This window comes from Anopheles maculipalpis, chromosome 3RL (assembly GCF_943734695.1).
Source record: "Anopheles maculipalpis chromosome 3RL, idAnoMacuDA_375_x, whole genome shotgun sequence".
Lineage (NCBI taxonomy): Eukaryota > Metazoa > Arthropoda > Insecta > Diptera > Culicidae > Anopheles > Anopheles maculipalpis.
Genome location: NC_064872.1, coordinates 24,975,221 through 24,986,487, shown reverse-complemented (window position 1 = coordinate 24,986,487; position 11,267 = coordinate 24,975,221). Strand labels below are relative to the sequence as shown.

The 11,267-nt window shown below is 48.2% G+C and overlaps 2 protein-coding genes across 3 annotated transcripts in view; one reads left to right on the top strand and one right to left on the bottom strand.

Annotated features, from left to right (window-relative positions):
• Nucleotides 1-5,300, bottom strand: part of LOC126560491 (mucin-17-like) — a 28,454-nt gene extending 23,154 nt beyond the window's left edge. Inside the window, exons 1-5 of the mRNA XM_050216450.1 lie at nucleotides 5,244-5,300; nucleotides 4,801-5,122; nucleotides 2,453-3,108; nucleotides 1,940-2,194; nucleotides 116-1,795 (exon numbers count right to left, since the gene is read on the bottom strand). Coding sequence (XP_050072407.1) covers nucleotides 116-1,795; nucleotides 1,940-2,194; nucleotides 2,453-3,108; nucleotides 4,801-5,122; nucleotides 5,244-5,294 — 2,964 coding nt within the window. The 5' untranslated portion in view covers nucleotides 5,295-5,300. The remainder of the gene's footprint in view (nucleotides 1-115; nucleotides 1,796-1,939; nucleotides 2,195-2,452; nucleotides 3,109-4,800; nucleotides 5,123-5,243) is intronic.
• The window catches only part of LOC126565193 (ubiquitin thioesterase otubain-like), a 345,090-nt gene that overhangs the window by 204,019 nt on the left and 129,804 nt on the right, over nucleotides 1-11,267 (top strand). The window lies entirely within an intron of this gene.

Sequence of the window (11,267 nt, the reverse complement as noted above, 5' to 3'; positions counted from 1 at the left end):
CTTCTTCCTCAGCCGTCGTGCTTTCTGTCTCTTCTTCGGCTTCTGGAGTAGTCTCGGCTTCTTCCTCAGCCGTCGTGCTTTCTGTCTCTTCTTCGGCTGCTGGAGTAGTCTCGACTTCTTCCTCAGCCGTCGTGCTTTCTGTCTCTTCTTCGGCTGCTGGAGTAGTCTCGGCTTCTTCCTCAGCCGTCGTGCTTTCTGTATCTTCTTCGGCTGCTGGAGTAGTCTCGGCTTCTTCCTCAGCCGTCGTGCTTTCTGTCTCTTCTTCGGCTGCTGGAGAAGTCTCGGCTTCTTCCTCAGCCGTCGTGCTTTCTGTCTCTTCTTCGGCTGCTGGAGTAGTCTCGGCTTCTTCCTCAGCCGTCGTGCTTTCTGTCTCTTCTTCGGCTGCTGGAGTAGTCTCGGATTCTTCCTCAGCCGTCGTGCTTTCTGTCTCTTCTTCGGCTGCTGGAGTAGTCTCGGCTTCTTCCTCAGCTGGTGTGCTTTCTGTCTCTTCTTCGGCTGCTGGAGTAGTCTCGGCTTCTTCCTCAGCCGTCGTGCTTTCTGTCTCTTCTTCGGCTGCTGGAGTAGTCTCGGCTTCTTCCTCAACCGTCGTGCTTTCTGTCTCTTCTTCGGCTGCTGAAGTAGTCTCGACTTCTTCCTCAGCCGTCGTGCTTTCTGTCTCTTCTTCGGCTGCTGGAGTAGTCTCGGCTTCTTCCTCAGCCGTCGTGCTTTCTGTCTCTTCTTCGGCTGCTGGAGTAGTCTCGGCTTCTTCCTCAGCCGTCGTGCTTTCTGTATCTTCTTCGGCTGCTGGAGTAGTCTCGGCTTCTTCCTCAGCCGTCGTGCTTTCTGTCTCTTCTTCGGCTGCTGGAGTAGTCTCGGCTTCTTCCTCAGCCGTCGTGCTTTCTGTCTCTTCTTCGGCTGCTGGAGAAGTCTCGGCTTCTTCCTCAGCCGTCGTGCTTTCTGTCTCTTCTTCGGCTGCTGGAGTAGTCTCGGCTTCTTCCTCAGCCGTCGTGCTTTCTGTCTCTTCTTCGGCTGCTGGAGTAGTCTCGGCTTCTTCCTCAGCTGGTGTGCTTTCTGTCATTTCTTCGGCTGCTGGAGTAGTCTCGGCTTCTTCCTCAGCCGTCGTGCTTTCTGTCTCTTCTTCGGCTGCTGGAGTAGTCTCGGCTTCTTCCTCAACCGTCGTGCTTTCTGTCTCTTCTTCGGCTGCTGAAGTAGTCTCGGCTTCTTCCTCAGCTAGTGTGCTTTCTGTCATTTCTTCGGCTGCTGGAGTAGTCTCGGCTTCTTCCTCAGCCATCGTGCTTTCTGTCTCTTCTTCGGCTGCTGGAGTAGTCTCGGCTTCTTCCTCAGCCGTCGTGCTTTCTGTCTCTTCTTCGGCTGCTGGAGTAGTCTCGGCTTCTTCCTCAGCTGGTGTGCTTTCTGTCTCTTCTTCGGCTGCTGGAGTAGTCTCGGCTTCTTCCTCAGCCGTCGTGCTTTCTGTCTCTTCTTCGGCTGCTGGAGTAGTCTCGGCTTCTTCCTCAGCCGTCGTGCTTTCTGTCTCTTCTTCGGCTGCTGAAGTAGTCTCGACTTCTTCCTCAGCCGTCGTGCTTTCTGTCTCTTCTTCGGCTTCTGGAGTAGTCTCGGCTTCTTCCTCAGCCGTCGTGCTTTCTGTCTCTTCTTCGGCTGCTGGAGTAGTCTCGGCTTCTTCCTCAGCCGTCGTGCTTTCTGTCTCTTCTTCGGCTGCTGGAGTAGTCTCGGATTCTTCCTCAGCCGTCGTGCTTTCTGTCTCTTCTTCGGCTGCTGGAGTAGTCTCGGCTTCTTCCTCAGCTGGTGTGCTTTCTGTCTCTTCTTCGGCTGCTGGAGTAGTCTCGGCTTCTTCCTCAGCCGTCGTGCTTTCTGTCTCTTCTTCGGCTGCTGGAGTAGTCTCGGCTTCTTCCTCAACCGTCGTGCTTTCTGTCTCTTCTTCGGCTGCTGAAGTAGTCTCGACTTCTTCCTCAGCCGTCGTGCTTTCTGTCTCTTCTTCGGCTGCTGGAGTAGTCTCGGCTTCTTCCTCAGCCGTCGTGCTTTCTGTCTCTTCTTCGGCTGCTGGAGTAGTCTCGGCTTCTTCCTCAGCCGTCGTGCTTTCTGTCTCTTCTTCGGCTGCTGGAGAAGTCTCGGCTTCTTCCTCAGCTGGTGTGCTTTCTGTCTCTTCTTCGGCTGCTGGAGTAGTCTCGGCTTCTTCCTCAGCCGTCGTGCTTTCTGTCTCTTCTTCGGCTGCTGGAGTAGTCTCGGCTTCTTCCTCAGCTGGTGTGCTTTCTGTCATTTCTTCGGCTGCTGGAGTAGTCTCGGCTTCTTCCTCAGCCGTCGTGCTTTCTGTCTCTTCTTCGGCTGCTGGAGTAGTCTCGGCTTCTTCCTCAACCGTCGTGCTTTCTGTCTCTTCTTCGGCTGCTGAAGTAGTCTCGGCTTCTTCCTCAGCTAGTGTGCTTTCTGTCATTTCTTCGGCTGCTGGAGTAGTCTCGGCTTCTTCCTCAGCCATCGTGCTTTCTGTCTCTTCTTCGGCTGCTGGAGTAGTCTCGGCTTCTTCCTCAGCCGTCGTGCTTTCTGTCTCTTCTTCGGCTGCTGGAGTAGTCTCGGCTTCTTCCTCAGCTGGTGTGCTTTCTGTCTCTTCTTCGGCTGCTGGAGTAGTCTCGGCTTCTTCCTCAGCCGTCGTGCTTTCTGTCTCTTCTTCGGCTGCTGGAGTAGTCTCGGCTTCTTCTTCAGCCGTCGTGCTTTCTGTCTCTTCTTCGGCTGCTAGAGTAGTCTCGGCTTCTTCCTCAGCCGTCGTGCTTTCTGTCTCTTCTTCGGCTTCTGGAGTAGTCTCGGCTTCTTCCTCAGCCGTCGTGCTTTCTGTCTCTTCTTCGGCTGCTGGAGTAGTCTCGGCTTCTTCCTCAGCCGTCGTGCTTTCTGTCTCTTCTTCGGCTGCTGGAGTAGTCTCGGCTTCTTCCTCAGCTGGTGTGCTTTCTGTCATTTCTTCGGCTGCTGGAGTAGTCTCGGCTTCTTCCTCAGCCGTCGTGCTTTCTGTCTCTTCTTCGGCTGCTGGAGTAGTCTCGGCTTCTTCCTCAACCGTCGTGCTTTCTGTCTCTTCTTCGGCTGCTGAAGTAGTCTCGACTTCTTCCTCAGCCGTCGTGCTTTCTGTCTCTTCTTCGGCTTCTGGAGTAGTCTCGGCTTCTTCCTCAGCCGTCGTGCTTTCTGTCTCTTCTTCGGCTGCTGGAGTAGTCTCGGCTTCTTCCTCAGCCGTCGTGCTTTCTGTCTCTTCTTCGGCTGCTGGAGTAGTCTCGGCTTCTTCCTCAGCCGTCGTGCTTTCTGTCTCTTCTTCGGCTGCTGGAGTAGTCTCGGCTTCTTCCTCAGCTGGTGTGCTTTCTGTCATTTCTTCGGCTGCTGGAGTAGTCTCGGCTTCTTCCTCAGCCGTCGTGCTTTCTGTCTCTTCTTCGGCTGCTGGAGTAGTCTCGGCTTCTTCCTCAACCGTCGTGCTTTCTGTATCTTCTTCGGCTGCTGAAGTAGTCTCGACTTCTTCCTCAGCCGTCGTGCTTTCTGTCTCTTCTTCGGCTGCTGGAGTAGTCTCGGCTTCTTCCTCAGCCGTCGTGCTTTCTGTATCTTCTTCGGCTGCTGGAGTAGTCTCGGCTTCTTCCTCAGCCGTCGTGCTTTCTGTCTCTTCTTCGGCTGCTGGAGTAGTCTCGGCTTCTTGCTCAGCCGTCGTGCTTTCTGTCTCTTCTTCGGCTGCTGGAGTAGTCTCGGCTTCTTCCTCAGCCGTCGTGCTTTCTGTCTCTTCTTCGGCTGCTGGAGTAGTCTCGGCTTCTTGCTCAGCCGTCGTGCTTTCTGTCTCTTCTTCGGCTGCTGGAGTAGTCTCGGCTTCTTCCTTAGCCGTCGTGCTTTCTGTCTCTTCTTCGGCTGCTGGAGTAGTCTCGACTTCTTCCTCAGCCGTCGTGCTTTCTGTCTCTTCTTCGGCTGCTGGAGTAGTCTCGGCTTCTTCCTCAGCTGGTGTGCTTTCTGTCTCTTCTTGGGATGCTGGAGTAGTCTCGGCTTCTTCCTCAGCCGTCGTGCTTTCTGTCTCTTCTTCGGCTGCTGGAGTAGTCTCGGCTTCTTCCTCAGCCGTCGTGCTTTCTGTCTCTTCTTCGGCTGCTGGAGTAGTCTCGGCTTCTTGCTCAGCCGTCGTGCTTTCTGTCTCTTCTTCGGCTGCTGGAGTAGTCTCGGCTTCTTCCTCAGCTGGTGTGCTTTCTGTCTCTTCTTCGGCTGCTGGAGTAGTCTCGGCTTCTTCCTCAGCCGTCGTGCTTTCTGTCTCTTCTTCGGCTGCTGGAGTAGTCTCGGCTTCTTCCTCAGCCGTCGTGCTTTCTGTCTCTTCTTCGGCTGCTGGAGTAGTCTCGGCTTCTTGCTCAGCCGTCGTGCTTTCTGTCTCTTCTTCGGCTGCTGGAGTAGTCTCGGCTTCTTCCTTAGCCGTCGTGCTTTCTGTCTCTTCTTCGGCTGCTGGAGTAGTCTCGACTTCTTCCTCAGCCGTCGTGCTTTCTGTCTCTTCTTCGGCTGCTGGAGTAGTCTCGGCTTCTTCCTCAGCTGGTGTGCTTTCTGTCTCTTCTTGGGATGCTGGAGTAGTCTCGGCTTCTTCCTCAGCCGTCGTGCTTTCTGTCTCTTCTTCGGCTGCTGGAGTAGTCTCGGCTTCTTCCTTAGCTGGTGTGCTTTCTGTCTCTTCTTCGGCTGCTGGAGTAGTGTCGCCTTCTTCCTCAGCCGTCGTGCTTTCTGTCTCTTCTTCGGCTGCTGGAGTAGTTTGGGTTGCCGGTTCTATTGTAGTTTCATGTTCATCCAGTGTAGTTGGCATTTCATCACTAGTTGGTGCTTCACTGTCACCAGTGCTAGTTGTTTGTTCATCTTCTGCCGTTGGTTGCTCTTGTTTATCGTCCGGGGTTTCTGTTTGATTGACTGTCTCTGATGTGGTTGTTTGTTGAGTTTCTATTGATTCAGTTGTTTCAATGGTTGAAGTCGTTGTTGTTGATGGGAAGATGTAATCCTTTATCGACTTGATTATGTTCGGTATCAAGCTATTCGAAGCACTCTCCATCACTTTTTCATCCACCGGAAACAATTTTCTTATTAACTCCGTCAGTTTAAACGATACACTATTGCGCATTTCATCTTTAATACTTGCACTTACACTGGATAACACCTGTTTGAAACAAACAACGAAATTTTTAGCACAAATTATTCACTACCTTTTTGATCACTTTTTCGCAACAACTTTATCACTTTTGCTTAGTATATTTATTTATGCAATCACCAGAACTTACCATAAATGTTATCACAATTTTGCACAAAACACTACCTTTAAACTTTTCCATGTTAGTAATCCACTTCAATGTTGGTCAGCTTACACTTGGAACACGTATTGCAAGTTTCATTCCCGCAGGCAGTTCCTTTTATACCATAATTATTCAAAGCACTACCTTGTTGACACAACTGGATTGGTGTAACGTGTCACTGTGACTGTTGATCTTCCAGTCGTCTTCTGTTGATTCTTTCAACTCAGGTTCAGAAGCCAGTCGCTTGAACACCTTGTAGAAAATAAATAGCAATTTGCATGCACTTTGCATCATGCACTCAGTAACGAGCCGTGTTAGTAAAATCACCGTTAAACTGTTCATCACGACTAGTTCACTCTTTCACAATATTAGCTCTGTTTGATGCTAGTGATTGTAACGTGAAGCGCTTTGTGATGTAAATATTTAAACGGTAAATCAATTAACAGTAGATTATGTTCCGTGTTGTGACTCAGGAAAAAATCCACTTAATTTTTCACAATGATAATTCTTCAACCTTTATACATATTTAGTATTTATATGTCTTAGCATTAATATTACAAGGATTCCCTATCAAGAAATTCAAATAATAAGCAAGAAAACCTGAATAATAGCTATTCACGGACAATATTCCCCAATGGATGCATATCACAAACCACTTCCAACCATCACCATCTCGTGGCCTCTAAGTGGATGATATATTTCTTAATTGACGACGTACATAAAGCAAACCCATTTGCTTCCTTCTCGTGCCCGAACGACGAAGGTCCTTTTTCGCTGTGACGCCGGGCACGTTCCTTAAGCATAATAAATTGTATCGATTTTTTTCTCTCTAGAAAGTCCACCGGGTGATGATATTATGAACAGCCATAATCAAGGAAAGATGCCACAGACAATGGCACAGTGATCGTAGCGAGGGGTGTGTTGAAATTGAAACATGGCTATGGAAGCGGTGGACTAGAAGGATGAGCATAATAGAGCAATATTTTAACGGACCGGACGATGAATATTATCACCTACTGGCCGTGGCGGGAAGGGATCATCTGGCAGTACGTCTGGTCTGACGCAGTTCGTCTCATTAGACGGGGAATGGGATCGCTGTCGCTTGTCTGTGCATTCGATATGCGACCCATCCTTCGGTCGGCTCTGACCGGTAAATTAACGCTGTTGGGACATCTGTGCGAAACCCTCCCGACTATGGAGGTTCATCCTGATAGAAAGGATGCTCGCAAAGGTGCAATAGTGAGGGAGGACACCCAACAAAACCGCACACTTCTTGCACTACGTTTTCAGCACCGTTCCAACAGCAGTTCCCGTCGATCGAACTGTCCACGCTTTCAGTGATTGCGGACGGTGAGGGTGTACTTCAAGTGTGCTCCGATTGTTCGGCTCAAACTGTACAACAAAACAAAAAAAAAATATGCTGCTGCGAATGCACACCCCCGGGGTCATCCATTTGCCAACACCCTGCAGACTCACCAAAGGTCCTGCGTGCATTGGCTCGCCTATGTGCGTCTGGACAAGGGTCAAGCGCTTGTTTATTTATTGAATGAGAGAAACAACATCTGCACGGCAATTTAATATGCACAGCCTCGTCCGGGTTGCTGTGCAAGGGATGCAGCACACCCGGTTGTGTTGGATGCTCACCCACAACAATGCTCCGCTCATCGGCACGCACGCACACAATGGGCGAATCGGGCAAAAGACAATGGGAAGCATAAATCGCTCCATCCACAATGACCCGCGCGGCCACGTTTTGTGGTACCTGTGAGGGACCACAGTCGTTAAAATGAATGTCGCACTTTTCAGCTAAACGTTTCGGTGAAATGATTTCAGAAAAAGTTCATAGCAAAATCACGGTTTTGATCGATCCCTGGGCTGTGCTAGCATTAGCACCCACGATTGATGTATCACCGATCGGGGTTCCCCTTTTTGGCACGCGCCCGGTGGTGATCTAGGTCGCTTAATGGTGTGTGGTGTTGCCCTACAAAAGGGGAATCCAATATCTGGATAATGTCCTGCCCGAAAATGGACAGCTATATGGTCATCTAAAACCTGTAAATGAAGGAGGGGTTCGGTGTGAGTTTGAGCGTGCTCTAAGGAAAAAGGTTTTAAATTTCAAACCAAAAGCTGTTACTTTCCTGTAAGTCACTTGTGAAGTGAAAATTTAATTTTTTTACTTTAATAACCTCATCCTCAAATTTGATTGCTTCAGCACTACGCACCATACTCACTCGAAGAACTAAAACTGATGGAAAGAAAATCAATGAATTTAACCTCTTTATTGCACACCTTTCGGAAGACGCCTGTTTGGACAACGTTTATAGCCTATGCCTGTAAAATGAATCGTACCAAAAACCAGCATAATGGAACTCAAACAGAGTGTGTGATGATTCGAAAAGATCAAAGAGAAAACAACACATACACACCCTCCACATATCCTTTTGCAGGACATGCAGAAAGAAAGGAAAAGGAATTGAAAAGACACCGATTCCCTTGTGCCGAATGTCACAAAGCGTTCGGGGTTTATGTTCAATTCAATCAAAAACCGTTTCTCTTCAAAGTGCGTTTGGTTAGTGTTGATGTTGGTGTTGCATAGAAATGGAAAATCTAATCCGCGTGGTGCATTCAGTGCTGAAAAGCGATTCTACTCCCTCTCTCTCTCCCGGTCGATTGATTGATATTGTTAGGTACAGAGAGAAAAAATTTAAGGTAGATCGCTTTAAAAATGGACGTCGTTTGTTTCTTCTTGGATCGTGTTTTTTTTTTTTGTTTTGGTTCTGTAGCTCAATAAAGAAAAGCGAAGCAATTCAAATCGATCCCGACTCAGACCGCCGACAAAAACCTGGCCGATTTTACCCGAACTCTCCTTTTAATGCAAAACTGGTTACATCTCTCTTCCACGGGACTGTTCATTCACCAAAGTAATATTCTTGCGTTTTTCATGCCCCCTCCCAAAAAAAAAGGGACGCCCCAACCCTCTGTGCTTGATGGTCAATTTCATGTTTATCTCTTTTGACCTCCGAAATAGGTTCGAACCGTTTCGATCGGCGTTCCAAAGTTGTGTTCCGCGGTAGCGTTTTTTTTTTGTGCCTCCTTTAGGCTGGCCAGAGGATACCGGCATGTTGTGGTAGAATATTTATTAGATGCTAAAAATTGTATTATAATGGGAAAAGGAAAAACGGACCGGCTGCTGCTAGCTTCCACCGACGGTGGAGGAACGGGCCGATTGATTCCTGCCGGTGCGTTGACCAGTGCGTTCCACTGGACACATATATTTAATTTTGCAAATATTTACATTTTCCAACCAGCAACCTGCAGCCAACAAACTCCGGGTGTGTGTGTGTGTGTTGCGGCTTCCGGCCGTTTTTTGGGGTCCGGTTTGCAGGCAAAACAAAAAAAGGCAACGCGCAATGATAATAATAATCATAATCATCCTCCCCTGATTGAGGCTCATCTTTGTGGTGAGTTTTAGGCAAGGAAGGGAGCGGAGTGGAGGTGGAGGGAGGGTGGAAGAATATTAATGCCCGGCAGGGAAGCTTAATACGAACGAATCGATGCCCTTTCTCCATTGCACCGTTCGGAAGGTGGAGCCCTGCAAAGGAATATCATTAAAATTAATTGATGGTATCCGAAGCATAGGATTAACGATAGAGCGCTTCTCCCGACCAGGCCGGCCATCGGCTTTCGTTTGCATACAAATAATGTATAATCAATCGATAATCCCAGGCTTACTACACGTACTTGCCGCACTCGCTCTCCAAACGGGGCGAGCCACTCGAACTAATTTGAGAAACTCGTTCGTTCGTTCGCTATTCCGTAACCAAATGGCCAACGCAACGCACGCATTTGCTCCTTCGCCAAAGGGGGGGGGCGCAATTTTGCTGTCGCGTGTGCTGGCTTCTCCTCGATGAGGCGACTCCATGAATATTCTAATCTACGCCCGTTAAACATGTGCACACAAACACACATCGGCTGTCGATTATCGATTGGCTAGCGACTGGACAGATGTCCAGGGGACGAAAGCCGCTAAAGAGAAACCAGAATCTTTACCCATCGCCTACATTTAGGCACCGAGGCGGGTCTGGGCGCCGATGCCATAATTGTATGCAAAGGCAACCTCCACGCAAGGAAAGCAAATTTAATTAATTCCTCCCTCTTGCTAACGATGTGTATTTAGCGATTTATGCCTACCCAGCAACAAAGAGACATTGGACGGTTCCCTTGCGCAGGACGGTTCAACTCACAAGCGCCATTTAATGGTGCACGAGAAAACGGAAAATTCCGATTCGTCCCAAGCGGATTGCTCCGAGCAAGAAGCAATCAATATGGCCGTGGAAAGCCGGCAATTCGCTTGCACTGTGATTATTATTATTGTTCTCGTGTGCTCGAAACGGCCAAATATTGCTGTCATTACGCTCATGATTTATAGGGAGCCGCTTGCTCTTGGTCGGAATTTGCATTTCTCTGTCTGCGAAGAGACGGCACGAAACAAAACCCCGGAACCAGAAAATGATGGAGCCGAAACGAACGAAATTGTAATTGCTACAATTCAATACGCAGCGTGCCCTTTTTGGTGCAATTTAAGGCAAACACAGAACAGAAAAATTTTGCTCAAAGTTCATCAAACTTTCACCAACTCAACTAAATCGCACCGAACGACGATGCCAATTTTATGTAAATGAAGACACATGACCGGACCAACTTCAACGAAAACTCCTCCGAATGTCCCAATTGAACTTCTACGTGTGTGTGTGTGTGTGCATGTTTGCCTGTGGGTGGAGGATGGAAATAGATTCTGTACCGGAGGAGGGTTACGCTTTCAATCGCATGCACAATTGCTATAAATTGATTCTGACTGGTGAGTGAGTGAGTGTGTGCCGGACCACAGCATCCCAAAAACGAAAGGAAGGAACTAAAAAGGGTCGCCCTTCTTGCTGCGGTCGACCGTGCTGTGTATCCGGTGCCGCAAGTCCGCATCGACTATATGTGTGTGTGTATGCAATGTCCAATTTAATGCAAAATTTGTGTATTTATGCTAAACTGTACGGACGCGCACTCCGATTGTCGGTCCCTTTTCGGCACCGGCTCAATCGGCTTCGTTTGAAAACCTTTTCCAAACGGGATGTCCTGACCTGGAACACCGACAAGTGGACAACGAGTTGGCACGCATTAGCAAACACCGAATGTAACTTTTCTTACCCATTTTTTTGTTGTTGAAAAATACCCAATAAGTGGTGGTATTCGAGGGATGGTTAAATATTTTTCTTCCATTTGAATATTCGATCAGTTGTTGTACGGATGATGGCTTAAAATGTAGTTCAAGTTCAAATACTGAGGGAACAATTCTAAATAAGTTTCGAAAAGAGCCTATGACGTTACCATATGCGTTAAAAAAACCTAATTTTTCCATCTGACCCACTAAAATTCACATCATTTTTTGTCCAAATTGTTGTGTATAGACAAGAAAAGTCAAAATTGACTAAGAACTCCGCTATTCCTAAACCAAGAAGCTGAAGAACCTGGAATATTTCTGATCATTTTCAGGTTTTTTTAATGGAAACATATTGCTTCGTCAAACATTCTGCCCAAATTTTAAAGAAGACTCTAAACAAGATGTCGATGGCGTCCACCTCTCAGCAGTCAGCATCTTTCAGCACCGGGTCTTGATAAAAGAGACTCCAAACTCCCGTCCGAATTTGTTGGACAAATCCCATTTGAATGCAGGGACGACTCATAAGCTGCATAGGCAAACGAAGGGGCCTGAGCTTTCAAGACGATTATCTGCTACAAATGGACTGTACTACCATGAGGGCCACTAGCATTTAGAGAACTCCAAACGTGATAAGAGTTTCTTGCAAAAGGGGCAATAGTCGTCAGTTCTCGGCAAAAATTACCGCACTCTGGTTCCGTTCTGTTATCAATCTACTCTAAGAAAATCTGAAAAAGGCCTCAACATCCTATATCACTACATTTGATGATCTTACCCAATCTAACTTACGAGCATTTAATCTC